Source organism: Leucopleurus acutus, assembly GCF_964270905.1.
Source record: "Leucopleurus acutus genome assembly, chromosome: 10".
NCBI classification, from domain to species: Eukaryota; Metazoa; Chordata; class Mammalia; order Artiodactyla; family Delphinidae; genus Leucopleurus; species Leucopleurus acutus.
Genome location: NC_139153.1, coordinates 42,305,893 through 42,326,735, shown reverse-complemented (window position 1 = coordinate 42,326,735; position 20,843 = coordinate 42,305,893). Strand labels below are relative to the sequence as shown.

Here is a 20,843-nt window from a genome sequence, read left to right as displayed (position 1 = left end):
GAAACGGATTCTCGATGAATCTTTACATTTATTCGTGAATATTTTATAAACTATTGTTGTGATCGGAAAATAAAGAGCAACTTTGAGTACTGTATTCTAAAGCTGTGGAAAAGCTCTTTATTTGGTATATTTTTCTTGTGCATATCGCTATCCGTCTCCTGTTTCAGGGACTAGAAGCAGGATGATTCTGAAACTAGAGTTATAAAGATGTAACCCGGGCACACCCTCCCTCTCAACAGCTTTGTTTGAGGCTAATTGTTATAGGGATGGTCTAGGTCTTAGCACTTTGTTTGAACAAGATGAATCTCTTCAAGTGGAGATGCTGCTTCAGAGACAGTCCTGAGGCATAGCCTAACTCTGTGGTTCTCCAGGTGTGGTCCTTGGACCAGCACAGTCAGCATCACCTGGGAACTCATTAGAAAGGCAAATCCTCAGGCCCTTCCCAGACCTACTGAATCAGAATCTCTGGGGAGGGGCCCAGAAATCTGTGTTTTAGCAAACTCACCAGGTGGTTCTGAAGCATACTAAAGTTTGAGAACCGCTGGCTTAATTTTCTGGTGTTCACGCCTCAACCATTGTTTTATCTTCTGGTGTGTATGAGCTCTGGCATGGCACAGCTGGCTCCAAGTATGTGCCACCATAGGAAGTGTAAGGACAGTGATTTGTCACCAACTCATTTGTCACCAACTCAAGGGAGTCACGTGGGGAAGAGGTGTGATTAGGAAGGTCAAGAATCCACCTTCTTCCCCTCCCACAGTCAGAGAAATACTTGTTCCGGGACAAAGGGATAGTATATTGTGATGGGAAAGGTGTTGACTTAACACTAGTGAGACCTGGGTGCAAATCCCAGCTCTTCTGCTTAGCTTCAGACACACAGCCAAGTTTGCCTGACCACTTTAGCTTTTGTTTCCCCATCTTCAAAACGAAGACTCAGTAAAACTGCATATAATGCGATAAGTGGAGTTAACCTGCTTAAAGCGTGGGGTCACGTTATTGCAGGATTAAGGAAATGACCCCCGCCAACCTCCAACACCCGCCAGCCTGGAATTCTCAGCTGGTAGTGCTGCTCCCGCCTGTCCCTGTCGTGGCTGTGGTCTGGCGCCACCTAGTGGTGGTTGGCTGCTCTAGCTTATTTGTCAATGAGGGTGATTCTGGGTCCTGCACTTGATTGGAACTTTCAGGACAGTGGCCGTGATTCCAGGAATTTCCAGGTTCATTGGTTTCTGTTTCATTGGCTAGATCTGGAGTGATTCAGATGGAAGGATACCTTCTCTCTGCCTCCCTGCTTCTCAAGATGAGTTTTCTTGCTGTTTTCTGCCTGGCCTCACTGTCACTCCATGTGTCTGCGGTAGAAGATGGGGGTCAGTCACCAGTCACGTTATAGCCACTTGGGTGCCATCGCAGGGGATTTTTACAGAATTGTCAAGACAAAGAGATACAACGTAGGTAAAGTGCCCAGTACATAGAAAGTGCTTTAAGAAATGAAAATGCCCTTCTCCGTTCCCTGGTAGGAAGAGAGAAACTGGAATCCACGTGTAGGTGTGCACTCAGCAAGCATTAAATAGTGCGGGCGGGCTCATGGCACAATGGAACAAGCACGCACGTCAGCGTCAGACAGCCTGGCTTCCAACCTGCCCACTTACTGCCTGGGCTATCCTCTCTGAGCCTTGGAATTTATGAAATGGAGATGATAACTTTTAACCTATAAGTATGGTGTTTTTATGAAGAGAAGAGGAAACCCAGAGAGCTGGGAGCAACCCTGGGTGTCATTTCCAGTGATTCCCAAGAGTAAGCAATTCCTGCATCTTTGCACGGCTCCGTGATGTTGACCCGTGACAGGTTGTATTTCTGCCTAATTCTTGGGTGAACCCTTTCCGTGCTGGCTGAATCCTAGAGTAGGTGACACGGAGTGGTTTGTGAAACATCTCTGTGAAAGGCATGTGGCAGGTGTGGACAGAAATGGGGTTAATGATGCAGTGATATGTGTGGCAGTGTTTTCAGACACCTTTAAAACTTTTTTTAGTATATGAAAGTTCTAAATATAGTACTTGAAACACAGAAGGCAATCAACAGCTGTTAGTTTTTTTCTCTCACTCTGACAAAATGCAAACTAAATATGGGTGTCGGGGCCAGTTTCTAAATGCAGGGGGTCTTTTAAAACTTTAGTGAAAACTGGAGTTTGAGTCCTTCAGAGCAGAGGAAGGTCCCGCCTTCTCAGGACTGTGAGGGAGTCTTAAATATTTTTTCTTTTTTTGGTAATAAAGGAAATGCAGATGCAACCTCTGAGCCCTCCCCTGGCCTCTGGGGTCTGGACATGGGACTCCTCAGCTCTGGGGCCTGGCAGCAAAAGGATTTGTCTAGGAAGTTCCCTGGAGGTCCAGTGGTTAGGTCTTGGCGCTTTCGCTGCCGAGGGCCTGGGTTCGATGCCTAGTCGGGGAACTAAGATCCCACAAGCCGCGTGGCCAAAAAAAAAAGAGGATTTGCCTAGCCAGTGGGCACTTTTTAAAATGATGATCAAAGTGATACCTGTTCATTATCAAAAGTTTGGGGATGTGTAGGAGAGTATAAAGAAGCAAACAACTAGCGAACATTCCCCCCCCCCCCACATCCTGCAGATACCTACCATGTATGTCTCCTCAGAGGTACTGTCATTCTTGGACAGATTTCCTTTCCAGTCTTTTTTTCTTTGAATTTCTTCTTTACATAGTTGAATCTTACTTTTTTTTTTTAACTTTTCACATTATTACGTAAGAGTTTTCTTTTAAAAATTAAAAATTAAAATTAATAATAAATAAATTAATTTTTAATTAATAATAAATTAAATTAAATTAAATTATTTAATAATTAAATTAAATAATTAAATTAAATTATTTAATAATTAAATTAAATTTAATAATTAATTAATAATTAATTAAATTAAATAAAATTATTTAATAATTAAATTAAATAATTAAATTAAATAAAATTAAATAAAATTAAATAAAATTAAATAAAATTAAATTAAATAAAATTAAATTAAATAAAATTAAATTAAATAAAATTAAATTAAATAAAATTAAATAAAATTATTTAATAATTAAATTAAATTAAATTAAATAATTAATTAAATTAACAATTAATTAATAATTAATAAATTAATAAAAATTAATAAAAAATTAATAAAAAATTAAAAATTCACATTATTACGTAAGATTTTTCTTTTAAAAATTAAGAAGAAAGTATTGTTTCTCAGATTAGATACATAATTCCAGAGAAATTTAATCTAGAAATGTATGAAGCAGAAATTTCTCTCATACCATCTTCCAGTGTACTAAATACTAGAAAAAAATTTTAAATATTGAAAAGTATAAAGTGGTAAGTGAAATTTCCCTTTAATACAACCTGACAGTGCTATATAAGATAAGTTTTAAAAAGAAAATTATAAAATAGGAAGTGAAATTTCCCTGTAACACCATCAGTCAGTGCTCACCACTATTAGTTTTAATATGCAGTCTTCCAGTTTTTTTTTCATATCAGTGGTGTGTGTGTATGGGTATAGGTTACTGAAATGGAATTATACTATAAATATAGTTATCTAGCTTGCTTTTTTCACTTACTAATGTAATTTGAGTATCCTTCTATAGTATAAGCATTTTCGAATACCAATGAAACACTTATTTGACTGGTATTTTAAATGACTACATATTACATTTAAATGTGTTCTGTTTTATGTGGTCATTTCTCTAAGGCTGCCAATTTGGATCTAAGTAAACGTTTATTCACATTTCCGATTCTTTCCCTAAGCTAAGTCCCAGACAGCCCAATTGAGTCAGAGATAAACATTTTAAAGTTTCCTCTCCAGGGTGAGTTAATCGTTTCACACTCTCCTCTATAGCTTACAGAAATATGCACTGACAGCCATCACAAATGAATATGACTGTTTAAAAAAATCTTTGTTGTTATCGTAAGTGGGAAAAGCTCTTGTTTACTTTGTGTTTCTTACAGTGCTGGAGGGTTCGACACTTTTGTTGCACGTGTGATGATTTTCCTCTATGATTTTTGGAACAGAGGTGATCTACCCTCTGTTAAATCAAAAAGCTAATTCCTGCTTAGATTCTTTCGAACTTCCCTGACCCTGTTCCGGGAACCAGAGCGGGGCGTTCTCCACGCCTTGCCTCAGAAGCCTCACCTCTCTCTAGGAAGTCCTGTGCGTTTCCAGACGGCCTCCTTGCTCCCTCTAGTGGCCTCCTCAGTAGCTGCAACCTCGCTTCCCTTCCTCTCATCAGAACCAGGTCATCCCAGTGGGACGTCCCAGAAGGGAGCAGCAGAGCAACGGCGCTGCACGGACTTGCAGCCAGACGGTGTGGGGATTGTTTTCCTCTTAGGGTGGGCTGTTTGTGTCCTTGTCGCCTTGGCTGCCAGGGAGGGACTGGAAGCAGGACATAAGCTCTCACCGCGAGCCTGGCAGGGACACAAGGTAGAAAGGATACTCTAGTTAGTTTTCATCTTCCTTTCTAAAGCTGAGCCCTGTGGAATCTTTTTATAGAGGGGAAATTTGTAAGTCAGTAAAGTAATTAAGTTTAACTTCCATGGCTGTCAGAGGGTTCTGTTAGTGAACCCTGAAATCACTGAGCTGTAGGTACTCATTCTTGTTATCCTAGTTTAGTTGGGAAATGCTTGTGAAGGTTCTAGAATGAGAACTTCCTAGAACTTTGAGGTCAGGACAGGAGGGAAACTTTGGAGAACTAAAGACTTCTAACGTATGCCTCATTGCCATTCACACTCTCTCACTCCATTCAAGTTTGTTTCAGGCAATAAAAATAATATACATAATCATTGCAGAAAAAAACTAATAACATCACCATTTCCTTTACTCAGAGATAATGACTGTGTATGAGCATATAAGTGTGTATGTATATCCATGTCTGTGTACACAGACACACACACAGAGATGTTTTTAACCCCATTTTGCAGTATTTTAAATATTTCTCCACTAAATATTTTTGGAAAACAATCTTTTTTTTTTTCTGTTCACTCTCCTCTTCCTGTCAGAAACACATTCTTTAATATGGCTTCGTAATAGTACATAATTTATCTGATAAGAATTAGATATTTGGTTGACACTCATTTCTAAAAAAATTTACTTACTTAACTTATTTTATTTTTGGCTGCGTTGGGTCTTTGTTGCTGCACACGGGCTTCCTCTAGTTGCAGCAAGCGGGGGCTACTCTTCCTTGCAGTGTGCGGGCTTCTTATTGCGGTGGCTTCTCTTGTTCTGGAGCATGGGCTCTAGGCACGCGGGCTTCAGTAGTTGTGGCACATGGGGTCAGTAGTTGTGGCTTGTGGGCTCTAGAGTGCAGGCTCAGTAGCTGTGCTGCACGGGCTTAGTTGCTCCATGGCATGTGGGAATCTTCCTGGACCCATCTTCTTCGAACCTGTGTCCCCTGCACTGGCAGGCAGATTCTTAACCACTGCGCCACCAGGGAAGCCCGACACTCATTTTTTTGTAAGCTGTTATAAATGATGCTGCGATGAAGATTCTTTAAACAATTTGATTATTTCCTTGGGATAAATTCCTGCAGTAGAATTTTTGGGTCACAATAATCCAAACTTTCTAAATTCTGTTGAAATTTGATATTAAATTTGTCTTAAAAAGCTTGTTTCAGTTACTGCTTTTCCTTGCAGAGTGGAGAGTGTCAGTCTGTCAATGTCATTACTAACACTGTCATTCTTTTTAGCCTTTGCTAATTGGATAGACAAAGCTTGGTATACCATTTTAGTTTGCAGTTATAAAAAAATATGAGAAAAGTTAAGGATTCTTTTATATTCATTGGTCATTCATACTACTTTTGTCATTTTCCCCCCATTCTTTGCCCAGTCTTAAAATATTGGGCTGTTAATTGAGTAATTTGCATATTGGGGTTGAGTTCTGTTTGTCATATAGTACAGGTGCTTTTTCTAGCATGTCGTTTGCCTTTTGGTTTATAGTGTTTCACCTAAAGAAGCTGTGTGTGTGCAGTTTAAAAACGACAAGAAAAAAAAAAGCTACAAGAAAGTACCATAGGAAATAACCCTTATTTATGTACCACCCAGAATGCACAAACATTTATCTGTTGTCATTTTGGCTTATTTTTAATAAAGGAAGAAGAATATTACAGATAAATTGGAATCATGTTGGTTCCCCCTCCCGTCCCATTTCCCCCTTCCCCAGGGCAGGTACTATTATGAATTGAGTGTATGGATCCTTCCAATCCCAGCTTTTATACCATTACCTCATATACAAGTATCAATAGGCAATATATAGGACTGGTTTTTGTGTGTATGTAACTGACATATACACTCTCTCTCATAATAATGCATCGTTGAACAGTTTTCCTCATTTGCATATGAGGATTTTCAGTTCAATTCATAATGATACATACAGACCTAGTTCATTCATTTTGATTGCTGTTTAGTATCGCATCCATTGAATATAACTCTAAATTCTTCCTCAACGTATTTATCAATTTTTCCATATTGGTGAACACTGAAGATGCTCTGGGTTTCTCAGTTTTCATTTCAGCCCTGCAGTGAACATCCATACAGGCACCTCCTTCTGCACACTGGGGGATCTTCTCAAGGAGTGTCCCTAGCAGTGTGTTGTGGGTAATGTCAATTTTCAGGTCAACTGGCTCTTGCCAATTCTTCCCAAAGTGGTCAAGCCAATCGACATTCCCACCAGCAGTGTGAAAGGGTCCCTCTTTTGTCTCACAACTTCGCCAAGACAGGGGAGTTATCAGACTTGGTGAGTTTTGCCCATCTAGGGATGAGTTATCTTCTCATTGTGGTTTTAATTTGCATGCACTGATTGGTGGTGGGATTGAACATCTTTTTCAATGGTTGTTGCCTAGAGTTTAACAGGTTTTGTAATAGGGAAGAACCTTTGTATTCTATTACAAGTTAATCCTTAAAGGCATGTTGCCTTTAAGCTTAAAGTATACATGATGGCCCATCTCTGGGAACCCTGGCTCCCAGGTAATGCGCATTAAGCTAAAATACCTTTGTTTAGCTCACAGGCCCACCCGTGAATGGCTGCATCCCCCTCTGGAGGCTGACTGGAACCAGGAAATGTTCGGCTTTACTCCCTCCCCTTTAGTATAAAAGAGCCTGAATTCTAACTCAGGCACGGTGGTTCTTTGGAATAGAAGTTTACCGTCTTCTTGGTCTACTGGCTTCCCGAATAAAGTCGCTATTCCTTGTCCCAACGGCTCGTCTCTCCATTTATTGGCCTGTCGTGGGGCAAGCAGTACTAGCTTGGATTCGATAACAGTTTTCTCTTCTCTACACCTTCCTTTGATCTTTTTCCCCATTGGGTTGCTTGTCTTTTTCTTAGGATTATTAATATTCTTTGTATGTTTTAGATACTAATGCCATGTTGTATGTTGTAGCCATCTTCTTATCCCTGACTTGCCTTTCCTTTTATTCCATTTATTGCCCTTCCCTTGGTTAGACTGCTACCAAGACCTCTTAGTCTGAGGCTGAGTTGAAATTACAGTTACGTCCTCAGGGGATGTAGCACATGCTCAGAGCATTAAAACGTTCTAGAGGAACCCATCAGAGGGTTGGGGAGACATTGAGATAACAGTAAATCTGGCAGCAACTAACACCCCGCAAAGGGTCTGACGAGGTCAGGAGAAGGTCAGGGCCTTCCTGTTAAGCTTAGTATAGAGGCAGGCAAGTGGATGGTCAGTGCATGGAAATCCTTACCATGCTAAAGTCAAAGACAGTTGCCTGTATTTTCTTGTAACAGCTTTTGTTTTTCGCACTGAGGTCTTTAGTCCATCTGGAGTTTTTTGCTTTTGTAGTTTCATTTATTTCTTTTTGTGGCTTTTCCCCTACATTGATGCTTTCAGAGTCCTCTCTGAGCTCCGATGAGTCTTCATCAGCAACCTCTCCCTCGTTACCTTGTGCTCTTTGCCTGCTCTGGGGCGTCACAGGCAAGGACACCCGTCGTGTAGGGAGGGGACTTCTCTGTGTCTCAAGCACCATCAATATTTTCGACATCGGTGATTTTGGTTTCAGGTGACTTTAGGCCTAAGGAGCTTGATTCCACTAGTGTTTAGAATTCATTCAGCTTTTGAAACTTCCACGGAGTCTGTTGGGTGTGATCTGTGCGTGGCCCTGCAGGTATTCTCAGATCTTGGGCTGCTGCTGAATACAGATCCAGGGTCTCCCAAAAAGATGCTTCCGCTTACCTCGAACAGGTGGCCCATTGTGTTTTTTCATAAGGGATGCAAGGAATTGATACAGTGTGCTATTCTTGTCAGCGTCCTAGCTCTATGGAAACTAAAGGTACATCTAAGGAGTCAAGGTGCTTTGAATTTTTCCCAGTCCCACCCACCCCATTGAGATCAAGAGAAAATAGGAAAAATCATCATCTTTTCAACAGTGTGTGTTTTCTGTCGTTCAGATGAAAAAAGATGGGAAAGTAAGGAAGATAAGAGCTGACCGATTTATAGGAATTTCCCGATAGGTTGTCACCAGCTTCCCCTGGAGAATATGTCAAAGGTGATGATGCCCAATGTCTGTGGGAAACGGCAGCGTCACAGGAGACTGTAGCCTGGTATCCCCACATGTGGATGCCTCTGCCATCTTGTCACCCAGTGTCTTGCTGGCTTCTTTCTCAGCAGAGAGGAGGTGCGAGAAGTGGGTGTGGGATGATTCCCAAGTCAGTCTGCCAGGCAGCAACCACCAGGGGACCCTGTCTTCTGGCCTGAGTCTACCTGTTACCAAGGACCACGGCAGCTTTCAGGAACCAGAAACTTTTATCGATAATTGGCATTTTTTGCATTATTATTTTGTATTATTATTATTTCTGCTTTAAAAGATTTTGCCTTTCTTTTCTTTTTTCACTGCATATTAACATTTTCTGTTTACCCTGCCTTTGTGTTTTTTCCTTAGGCCGGAAGCTGAGAGGAAAAGCCTTTTATTTTGTCAATGGCAAAGTGTTTTGTGAGGAAGACTTCCTGGTGAGTTTGTCACCCAAGCTTCCCCTCCTTTCAGTCCTGCCCTGAGTCAGGCGGGGAGCGTGCAGAGAAGCTGGGCTAAGCAGAAGAAGGTGGTTTCTCTCTGTGGTCCCTAGTGCTGTCTGGAAGCTGCACTGCTGGAGAAAGGTGTCCTGACTTTCCTTCTGCAGAAGCATGGGGTGGCCCACGTTCCCAGGCAAATGACAAACTGCAGAGCTTTGTGCTTTTCGGGGACTTGGGGGTTGCGCAGCGTGTCCTCTTGTGCTTTGCCTATTTCTGCCTGCTCCACCCAGCTCTTAACTCTCACTCTGGGACCTGGGCCCCCTTACTTCTCATCCTGCCTGCCTCTCCCACGCACTGAAAGTCTGTCCATGTGCCAGTGACTCCCACGTCTGAACTCCGGCCACGTAGGCGCCTCTGAGGCCAGCTGTTCACAATCTCCCTGCCCATCAGACAGTCCCCAGGGTTGTCCCCAGCCCATCCGCCAGCCCCTCCCACTGTACTTGAGAGTCACCTGAAGCAGAAAAGTCCCCTTGCCTGGGAACTTATCTCTGAGAACCGTGTCCTAGGTTCCTCCTCTACCCCTCCGCTTTCCTATCTCTCCTAGAGTGTGGCCAAGCATTGGGCCTGGTGCCACCACGTCCTCCCCAGGCCTGTGTGGCTCGTGACGTCAGCATGGCTCTGCCGGCCCCTCACTGCTGTGCTGTGTCACTGCCCAGGCCCGGGATCCAGGGTTCAGAGCATGCGCAGGAGCTCTCTGTGGTCTGGGCAGCCTCCCATCTCACTCACTCTGAGGCTTGCGGTTCTCTGCACGCCATGGCCCCATCCTGTGTGCCTTGGCTTGCACTGGGTCCCCTGCTTGGAATGTCTTCACCCTTCGTTTGCCCAGATCACCCGACGGCCTTCACGTTCCCCCGCCTCGCAGTGGCTCTCCCCTCCTGTGTGCTGCTGCCCCGGGCTTGCCAGTGGTCAGAGCACCGCGTGTCTGTTTACAGGTCTTTCCCTGACTTGACCGTAACTTCCTAGGGAGGGAGGAACGTGCTGCTTCACCTTTACACCTTCAGACCCTAACACAGTGCCAGGCATGGAGCGCTGACTGGTCAGTGGGACCACCAACGTGAGACCCAGAGCTGGCTCGGGGCCAGCTTCTCTGTGGATGTGTGGGTTGACTCATTATGAGTCGTGTTTGCCGACAACCGCCAAGCAAACCCAAGGAAATTGCTTCCTGCGTGCCCTCAGGAATCACTTCCTCCACACGTTCACTTCAGTCTCCGGCGCTGTGTGTTTGATAGTCAGATGGTGGCACACCAGAGTTGACTGTCTCCCAGTTTCACATCTGATGGGCCAAGTGCCTGTCTTGCTCCTGGAGTCTCATGGGCTCTTGGTGGGCCAGGTGCCCACCCCTGGGCAAAGTCTTGGGTGCTGGAGGACTGCGAGGCTCTGATTGGCCAGGTCTGAGCCAGTGCCTTGCCTTGGAACCCATCATGGGGTCAGCCCCACGGGAATCACAGGACCACAGGATGGGGAATGGGGCTGGATCCCAAAAGAAAATAAAGAACTGTTACCCCTAGAATCAGGAGGAAGTGCTGGGCAGCAAAACCCCACACTATATGGTGTAGTGTTGTAGAAAATTTCCCTTTTCTTTTCCACCTTCCTTTCCATTACATTTCCCTTATTAAGTTGTGTTCGCAATATTTAAGCTTCTAGTATCTTCCAGTGTGTAGTATCTAGTCTGTTTTCTGAGGTGAGTTCCTCGTTTTCTTTCAAGACTAGAGCTGTGTGTGTGTGTGTGTGTGTATGTGTGTGTGTGTGTGTGTGTGTGTGTGTGTTTTGGTAAGGTAAGGTAAATAATATTTATCCAGTTTCTTTGAAGCTAATTGTAAAAGGCATTGGCTTTTAAACCAGACCCAGACTTGAATTTGAATCCCGTCCTTACCCCTTACAGGCTGTGTGACCATGAGAAGGCCAGTTAACCTTTCGGAGCTTCCCTTTGCTTCCATTTGAGAAATGGTGTAATATATACCTTGAAGAATTGTTTTTTTGTTGTTGTTGTTTTTGTTTTTGTTTTGAAGAATTGTTTTGAAAATTAGAGTGATGGTCTCAAACTTGAGTGTGCATCAGAATCCCCTGAAGGGCTTGTGAAAACTCAGGATGGCTAGGCCCCACCCACTGAGTTTCCAGTTTAGTAGGTCTGGGGTGGAGCTGAAGAATTTGCGCATCTGACAAGTTTCCAGGTGATGCCAGGGAACTCCGTTTTGAGAACCACCGGATGAGAGACTGACGCCTCTCTCTGCGCAGCGTCTTACGCAGAGCCTGGCGTGTCATGGGTGCCTGGGTGCAGCTGTTGAAGGCGAGTGGTATTAACATTTGTAATGGCTTTTGTGGCAGAGGATATTCCGTGATTCATCACACTGTTGTCCACGGGGTCATGACAGATCCTGTGTAGAGTGACACATCTTTCTGAGAAATTCCTTGTGTTCCTCATGACTGGCGGGGAAGTAGCAAGATTCCTCTGCCCCGCCTGGGTTTAACTTTCTTTTCTCTTTCCACTGCAGTACTCTGGTTTCCAGCAGTCTGCTGACAGGTGTTTTCTTTGTGGACATCTGATCATGGACATGGTGAGTAGGGTCAGCCGAACAAGATAATAGCATGGTGGGAGGGGGAGGCATTCAGAGAAAAAAGAAATTAATAATTGAGAACAGTGTTTCCTACCTTGATATGTGGCTACATCTGGTTTTATAAAAGAAGACCCCATGCTTGCTTGCTTGCTATAGCAGCACCCGCATTTGGCTTTTACTGGAATTAGCGTCCTTCGCCATCCAGTCCCCATGATGTCATTTCTCCTGGCACTGTCTCCTTTGGGCTGTTCATGTCACATTGGCCTCCCTCTGATTTTCTGTGGTCCTTGTAGCGTCCCAGGTGAGATGCCAAACGGAGCTGCAGAAATCTCAGCTACTTTGGAATTGGGTGTAGAATGTCAGATAACACAGTTGTTTTTCCCCCATGTTCTTCCCGGCTTGATCATTTCCTAAGATGAGGTCTGGGGGCCCATTGTTAGTTCTGAGATAGCAAAACAGGGAGCAGGTTTTATCCATTCCGTTCCTCGCTCAGCCATGGTTCTCTGAGCTTGTCCTGGGCCTCAGTGCCTTTATCTTTTGAGTGGGGAGACAGTTCTTCCTTCCTGGCCTCCTTTTAGGGTAAGGTTGTGAGGTTAATGAATACAGAGTTCTTATTTTCTCAGGGATCAAATTGCTCACCATTGGAGAACAGCCCTATCGAATTTCTTTAATATATTGGTCAGAGAAAATCGTTATATAACATTCTACTAGTTGAAAGAGTTAAATCCCTCTCTAAGCTGAGCCATTAATTCCATCATAGAGAAGGGAATTGCTAGTCATTGTTTTTGTTTGTTTGTTTACCTTTTTATTGAGAAACAACTCAGAGGGTGCGCATCTTAAGTGTACAGCTGAATGAATTTTTATATATGTATATACCTATGTGTAAACACCACACAGATCAAGGTATAGAACATTTCCAACATCCAGAAAGACCCTCTCCCACAAAGATACCCACTGTTCTGACCTCTATTGCCCCAGGCTGGTGCTGGAACTTCATACAGGTGGATTCATATAGTATAGATTCCTTTGGGTCAGCCTTTTCTCACTTAGAAAAGTGTTTTTGAGATTCATCCATGTTGTTGCCTGTGTTGGTAGTTCATTTATTCTCATCGCTAAGTAGAATTCCATTGTATGGATATAGCACCCTTTATTTATCCATCCTCCTGAAGAGGGGGACTTGGGTGTTATCCAGTTTTTGGCAATTTATGAATAAGTTGCTCTTATGCATGTCTTTGGCGGACATAAACACTCATTTCTTCCGGTTTTATGCTGACAGGTATAAAACAGTGAACCAAAGCTGTCCCTGTTTGTGAACAGACTCTGTTGCCGTCCAGGCTCTGACACCGCACAGCACAGCCTGGCCCTGTGAGCGGTGTCCTGAGAAGCGGCTAAGGCCTTGCTAGGAATGCGACCCTCCAGCCATTCCGCCAGGGGAGGCAGGCCCAAGCCACACACCCTCACCCCTACCTTCCCCAAGTGCCTGCCCAACTCCACAGGGCTCCCTGATTTTAGAGCCCTTCTGACAAACCCACCACATATGAGGCCAACAGTGTCCAAATTTATGAACATGACTATACACTGCTCTTATCTGTGGGTATCCTAAGCCTTCTTTGGGCCTCAAGGTATTTCATTTATCTATTACTACATGACAAGCCACCCCAAAACTTAGTGGTTTAAAACAACAGTGATTTATTATTTATCATGATTCCATGGGTCAGGAATTAGGTCAAGGCTCTGCAGGGCGATTCTTCTGCTCCATGTGGCATTAGCTGGGGTCACTTACTCAGCTGTGTTCAGCTGATGGCACAAGATGATCTTGCACCCTCCAGGCCTCTCTCCCCACGGCTACTAATCTTACTCAGTAGTCTAGCCTGGACTTCCTTTCAGCAAGAGAGAGGAAGTAGCAGCTGCCAATTTTCTTACATCCTTGACTTTAAAATCTCAGAACATCATTTCTTCCTCATTCTATTGATCAAAGAAAGTCACAAGGCCAATCCCAATTCAAGGGAAGCGGGGAACTGAATTTTGGAGACCATCTCTACCTCATGGGATAACATGAAGTCACACTCCTCTCAGACTTGAAAACTTTCAGCGAATGACTGGTAGTGACACTTATTTTTAAAAATAGAACCCTTAATTGCCACCAAGAATTATAATAATACAGAGAAAGGTTCCTTCAGTTACCATTCTTGGTTCTCCAGCAGAATTCAGTTGTGCAACTCTTGGTGTAAATGGTCCATCTCTGTTCCATCTTTGTTAGTAGAGGCGAATACTCTGGGCTTGGAGGTTGGGCATTTTCCCACATGAAAAAAATTATTACACCTAGTCAGAGTGCAGCAAAATGGTATCTTTATCCTACCATACTTCTGGCACAGTGTGGGTTAAATTAATTTAAGGGTCTCTTTCTGCCAAGACAGCATGAGTCTGGGGGCCAAATGCATTCCAAGGTCCAGATTGCCGAGGGGACTCTGAAGCCCAGCCGGTTGTTCTTCCTACTTTGGCAGCTTGGGGGGCCTGGAACATTAGTGAAATCCTAGAGGGGATGAGGAAGCTTGAAAGCTGAGCTTTCAGAGGAGAGCTGGGCTGGCATGACGTCCTCCCGGTGCCCCCCAGCTGCAGTGTGTGAGGTGCGGCATGGCCAGAACACAGCATGGCTTTCCCACAGGACCTACGATGCTCTGCCCAGGTTCTCGTTGGTCCCAAGTCCCCTTCCTTCTGCCTGTCGGGAGGCTTTCTGTGTGGCCCCACTCAGGGATGCTCATGGCCATTCCGTACACTTCTTGCCTACGGTGTTTCAGTGCAGGCTTGCTGGTGTTGATTCCATAGTTCTGTTGTTTGTGCTAAGTTTCATGGCGCAGGTAATCACAGAAATGAATCTGCTACTGAGTCATCAGAGATGCTTTCAACTGCAGGTTACAGAAAGCCCAGACTCAACTCAAACCAATGGTTCTCAAACTTTAGCATGCATCAGAATCACTCTATTAAAACACCCATTGCTGGAACAGGGCCCAAGAATGTACATTGTAAACAAGTTCCCAAGGGTTGCTGATGCTGCAGGTGCAGGGACCATACTTTGAGAACCACTGACTTAATAGGAAAAAGTGTTTTATCTCACCTAAGAGGTTTGGAGGGAGGCAGTTCCATGGTGAGTTAATTTGGTGACTCACTGACACCACCGTAGACAGGACGTTCTTTCCCTGTCTTCTCTCTCCCACCCTCCGCATCTAGGCTCTGTTCTGGTTTCAGGACGGCCTCTTACAGTTCCAGGTATCAGTCACATCCAGATCAAATGATGCCGAGAGGAAGAAGGTGCATGGGGCTTTCTCCTCATTGTGTTTAAAAGCAGCAGCAACAAAGAGGCTTTACTTGCAATTGGATTTGAGATAATCCGGGGCCGAGTCACGGGCTTCTGGATTATCACGCTGCAGAGTCAAAGCTGCTTAGTAGGGGCACCCAGGAGAGAGAAGTTAAGAGGTTTTTCCCAAGCTCTTCCATTTCCTTGTGGAGTTTCCTTTAATCTTTCCATGTATTTGCTGCTTCCCAAATCTGAGGTGGAGCCTTTCATGGCCCTGCTTTGCATCATGTCCTGCAGAGAATCATGTTTTTTGATCGAGAACCCTCCCTTCTGGAGGTTTGTGGAGTGCAGGAGAATGATACCATTTGGTTTCCTCCTATTTATACCTGTAACTAGGTTAGCCTTTCCTGCCCCCATCATTGCTTGACTTGGTCCAAGTGAAACTGGGATGAGGGTGGCAGTTGCTCATATGGACCCTCAGCCTGATGTGTCTCTCCCTTCCACTGGCACTGCCTTCCCTATAATCCCAGCTGAGTCCTAACCTCTTCCTGTGCACCCCCAGATCCTTCAGGCCCTGGGGAAGTCCTACCACCCCGGCTGCTTCCGCTGTGTCATCTGTAATGAGTGTTTGGATGGGGTACCCTTCACTGTGGACTCAGAGAACAAGATCTACTGTGTCCGGGATTACCACAAGTAAGGAGAGCCACTCGTGTAAGCCACACTGGCTGAAACTCAGCAGGGTGGAGGGTGGGGACCTGCTGAGGCACGTCTGCAGGCTGCTTGCACTGTTGTCGACAGTGCAGCGAACGTGCAATGGTTTTGAGGGGTGTAGCACGGGCCTCGGGGGTCAGCGGATGCCCGTGCAGACAGGAACTGGTTAAAGAATTACGTTTACTGGAAAAACAGGACCAAAAAACCTGTAATCAGATTCCTGACTAGGCCTCTGGAGGAATGTGCCAAGCCCTGTGGCTCCAGCCTTACCAAACTTCAAAAGGCCCTGATTCAGGGCTGGTCTCCACCACCCTCGGTTTGCCTGGGCCTGTATGAGGCACCATGAGGGGGGTAAACAGGTCAGCCTCCAGCCCTAGCAGAGTGAGAGGGGGCAAATGCACTTGTTACCTCTGAGGAACAATCCCGAAGCAATAGTCCCAGGAGTGTGCCAGGTCTGTCTTTATAGACGAACTAGAGGGATTCATGTGAAGAGTGATGGGTGGGAGGCAGGGCCGGGCCAGCGAGGAAGGCTCCAGGCACAAGTCTCCCCGAAACACCTCAATATGCCCTTCACTGCTTCTTTGCTTCTCCCGCCAGGGTGTTGGCCCCCAAGTGTGCAGCCTGTGGCCTTCCCATCCTTCCACCCGAGGTAAGATGCTTTTTCAGTTCTGCTCCTGGGGTCTTCCAAGAGATGAATATTTCCCTGGGTCATTTACAAGATCTGTGTCCTGTCCTTATACCTTTGTAAAAATACTTCTAAAATCTCAACTCTGAGATAAATGGTGTCTTCACCAAGAAGCCCGTTTCTCATTAGCTGCCTTCCCTAGCCCAGTGTCCCTCTTATGCCCTGTTTGTCCCTGTAATTGGGTCACATTCTCTGACTTGATACTAACTCCCAGATTAGATGATGAGCAGATGAACAAGACCAAGTAGGTGGTTTTTTTCACTGTTGACTCTGACATTCCAGATGGTAGAACTGCATCCCTCTCAGTTCCTCTCATCTACTATAGGTGTCCTTTTTTCTGCTGGTGTTAGTATCCACTACTGATTCCCGCACTTCTCCTAAGGCCACCTACTTGCTGCCCCAGAACCCTCCCCCACCCTCCTGGCAGTGGAGCCCGATGGCCCCCCATATAGCCTCTGGTTCTTGCTTTCCTTTGGTCCAGGGCTCAGATGAGACCATCCGAGTCGTGTCCATGGACAGAGACTACCACGTGGAGTGTTACCACTGCGAGGTAGGCCCCTCCCTGCCCTAGAAGGCCCCCAAAACCCATCCTAGAAGTCCAAGAGGAAAGCATCTTGGGTTGATGGAGGCAGGATGTGGGCAAGGGGCTGCCCTCCAGAGCTGACAGAAGAAGTGGGGTGAAGCCTGATTAGGTGGTGGGGGGAGGGAGGTTGGAGAAGATGCATAAAAGTCTTTACTGTTTTCTCCATGTTTGTAACCACCAAGTCCTGAGCCGGTCACAGCTGCTCTCCCTGAAGCCACAGAGTGGGAGGGTCACGGGGAGTGTGGGTTTCAGGTCCTTTTGGGGGGCCAGATTGTCAGGCAGGTGTGTGATTTGAGGAATAGACTCCCTCCCCTCCAGCTTGTAGTCTGTTCTATCTGCTGGGAACCCCTTTCTCAACCGAGCCCTGAAAATCATGAAGAAACCCCCCTTGGAAACAGGCATGTCACTGGTTGGTGTAAAGGCAGGTGGAGCCCATCTGTCCCTTCTCTGTTGTGTCACACCCCAGGCTGAAGGAGTCACTGGTGCCCCATGACTGTCAGGAGAGCCAGAGCTTGTGAAGGGTGCAAACGCGTTAAGTGCTTGTGAAATTTCAACCAGAATTAAGTGGATTCACCCAAGGAAGGAGATTTATTTTGTGATGCTGTGGGTAGGGAGAACAATGAGTGTGGGTGACATATAGCTTGATCCCACTGCCAGCATTGAAGAAATAGGTGGGAATCACTGTTGGTTGGTACCCCAGGTGCTGGAAAAAAAGGTAAAGACACTTACTCAACTGTGCTTTTATTCAACCCAATATATCCAAAACGTTACCGCTTCAACATGCAGTCGAGAGAAAAAAATTTTCCTGAGATATTTTATATCCTTTTTCTGTCCTAAGTTTTGGAAATCTGGTGTGTGTGTTTGCACTGACATGACATCTCATTTCTGACCAGCCCCATTCCAAGTGCCGGAGAGCTTCATGTGGCCAGTGTTGGACAGTGCAGTCCAGACCCTCACTGGGCTGGAGCTGCGTGTCTCCGCACCGGCATTTTTTTTTTTGCCCGGAAAGAATCACACAGCGCCCTCTGCTGGTTGTACGGGACTGAGTGTGGCCTTTGTGTCACTCTTGCAGTCTGTTTTGTTTTGTTTCGTCACCACTGGATATTTTTGCCTCACCCCAGGACTGCGGTCTGGAGCTCAATGATGAAGATGGTCACCGCTGCTACCCCCTGGAGGACCACCTGTTCTGTCACTCCTGCCACATCAAGAGGCTGGAGAAGGGTCACTCATCCACAGCCCTTCACCAGCACCACTTCTAGCCAGAGCCTCCTGCAGACCTCATGGTGGGGAGGAGCCAGGGTTGCACCATGAGGAGTCCGCGGGTTAATTCCTGTCACCCCTGGGGACGGATTGGGCTTGGGGGAGTGGAGGGGAGGCAGGTGCCTTTCCTTTAAACAAGGAGGGGATCCCTGCTGGTCTGGGATTATGTATTTTCCAAGTGCCTTTCACTGCTGCCACACCCTCATCAGATTACTCAGGAAGAAACCCCAGCAAGCGCGTGGCATGTGACAGGAGATCTCATTAGTGTGACTGAATGAACCTTCCTGTCCCCTCTGGGAAGAGTTCACACTTCAGTGAGAAAGGTTTGCACTGAAGAGAGATTTCAGCTGCCGATATGTTCAATCCTTTACCCTCCCCTTCGGAAAATACCTGCACCCAAACACCCCCTCCCAACCCCTCCCCCGCCCCACACACACCATAATTTAAGATTTCCTTCCACTCCAGAGCTTCAGTTCTTCTGTAGAATGGCTGCAAATTTTAATTGCATCATCGCAAGAGGGATGCTCTGACGTGTGCTTTGTATCTGAGGAAGAATTCACTTGGTAAAGCAGAGCCAAGGTTTGAAATAAGTGAGATGGGGTTTTCTCCTTGTAGCCTAATATCATTCTGTGTGCCCCTGGAAACCTTCACTCCTTTAAAGGCAGCTGGCGGCCTGATGGAGGATTGATCCTGTTCTAGGAAAGTGTGCTTTGGGATGAGAACTTGGTGCAGGCGCCAGGCCTCTTTTGCCCGCCTGTTGTGCTATTTTTCCTCTGGAGCTCTCAAGAATCTGGGACTTCAGAGTTCCCCCTGCAAAGGCTGGTCTCGGGATCTTTCGTGGGGATCCTCTTATGCCTATTTTCGCTTCTTTAACAATGGACTTTGGGGAAGTGTGCCCCCATACTGAGACCTGACCCCTTATTAATGAGGAGAGTTTTTGTGTGTAACATCTCAAAGCCAGCCTGGGAGAGTGCCTGAGCATAAGTTATGATATTCATTTCACAGGTCCCTCTCTTGCCAATTCAGGTATTATGCTTGAAGAAACCAGTATAAGGTACACTGCTTTTGTCTGTTTTTTTTTTTTCTTTCTGTAAAAATTGTTTCCCTCTACTTTCAGTCTCCCACACACAAAAAATACCTCACAGATAAGAGCTTCAGATTAAGGAGGAATTTGGCCATCACACTGGACTCAGCCAGTGTGTGTTAGGAACCTCTGGCTTCACCCAGGTCAGACCAGTGGGTCAGGGCACTGTAATCTTAACTAAAGTTCAGCTGGGAATAGATCTGATTGATACTGGGTGCTCCTGCCTTATGCATTTCATCATGCTGGCTCCCCGGGATGGCAAGGGCTAAGGGAGGGCCACCTACTGGCAGGATTTCAAGGCCACCTCTGCACTGAAGAGGCAAAATGTGCCCTGTGTGTCACACTCCTGAGGCCAGAGGTCAATACCCCTGGGTATTTCAATGAGAAGAAAGTGTGAGAAAAAGGTTGGCTGGCATTTGGCTTCTCAGCCCACGGGGAGGGACCCTGGGCCTTGTCGCAGGAGGGCAGGGGCCATCTCACCACTGCCAGCCAGGCTGGGAGCGTCTGCTCTCTGCCGCCTCACCTCACATCCAGAGGGAGGGGATTGGGTGGCTGGGGCCTCGGAGGGCGTCAGTGGAACCCAAAGGCACAGGGACTCACAGACTATTCACTGGGCCCAGTTCTAAGCCTCTAAACCATGCTTTGACTCCTTTGGTAGCAGTTGCCTGTAAGAAGCACAGAAATGGCACCATGGATTGTCTTTTCCGTTTTTGTTAAATTCATTCTGCTGGAATCCTTTGGCCAGATGTCACTTCAGCCCAAGCTGTGTGATTCTACTGGTTCCTTTTCACAGGCTGAGCCTCCTAAAAACCCGTGAATGTTTATAGGAGGGCTAAAAATCCAGGGGGTGGGGAGGTGAACCCTGGGGTCCCCCCTCCCTTCCCAGCACACCATCCAGCTCAGCCTTGGCAAGGCTGGTGGGCAGATGGAGCCAGCCAGTATGTCTCAACCTGTCTCTGCCAACCTAGGATTATTTCTGGCCTTGATGACACACCTTTGCTCCACTATCAAGTCAAGCAGAGGAAAGAAAATTGCCTTGGAGCCACATCAGAAGTAGCAGGGATTTGTTTGCAACTTGGTAACAGTTGACCCTTGAACAGCATGGGTTTGAACTGCATGGGTCCATTTATATGTGGATAATTTTCAGTAGTAAATACTGCAGTCAGTACTACACGAGATCTGTGGTTGGTTGAATCCACGCTGCAGAGGGACCACAGTTACGGACGGCCGACTGTAAGTTATATGAGGATTAACCCTTAAGTTGTTCAAGGCATAACTGTAGTTTAAAAATCTGATTCACTTTTTAAATGAAATTTTTTTTTTTTTTTGCGGTACGCGGGCCTCTCACCGCTGTGGTCTCTCCCGTTGCGGAGCACAGGCTCCGGACGCGCAGGCCCAGCCGCCATGGCTCACGGGCCCAGCCACTCCGCGGCACGCAGGATCCTCCCGGACCGGGGCACGAACCCGCGTCCCCCGCATCGGCAGGCGGACTCCCAACCACTGCGCCACCAGGGAAGCCCCTAAATGAAATTTTTAAAGTGTCCTTGATTGAGGCAATTTTGATATCTCAGCAAATATTTTATACTGCTGAAGAAGAACAATAAGAGAATTTCTAGACACCCT

At 45.9% G+C, this 20,843-nt stretch overlaps 1 protein-coding gene across 1 annotated transcript in view; it reads left to right on the top strand.

Moving 5' to 3' along the window:
- LIMD1 (LIM domain containing 1) overlaps window positions 1–18,590 on the top strand; it is a 70,466-nt gene extending 51,876 nt beyond the window's left edge. Inside the window, exons 3-8 of the mRNA XM_082848073.1 lie at window positions 8,920–8,987; window positions 11,540–11,602; window positions 15,460–15,590; window positions 16,206–16,257; window positions 16,775–16,843; window positions 17,998–18,590. Of these exons, the coding sequence (XP_082704199.1) occupies window positions 8,920–8,987; window positions 11,540–11,602; window positions 15,460–15,590; window positions 16,206–16,257; window positions 16,775–16,843; window positions 17,998–18,135 (521 nt within the window). The 3' untranslated portion in view covers window positions 18,136–18,590. The remainder of the gene's footprint in view (window positions 1–8,919; window positions 8,988–11,539; window positions 11,603–15,459; window positions 15,591–16,205; window positions 16,258–16,774; window positions 16,844–17,997) is intronic.
- The last annotated feature ends 2,253 nt before the right edge of the window (window positions 18,591–20,843 follow it).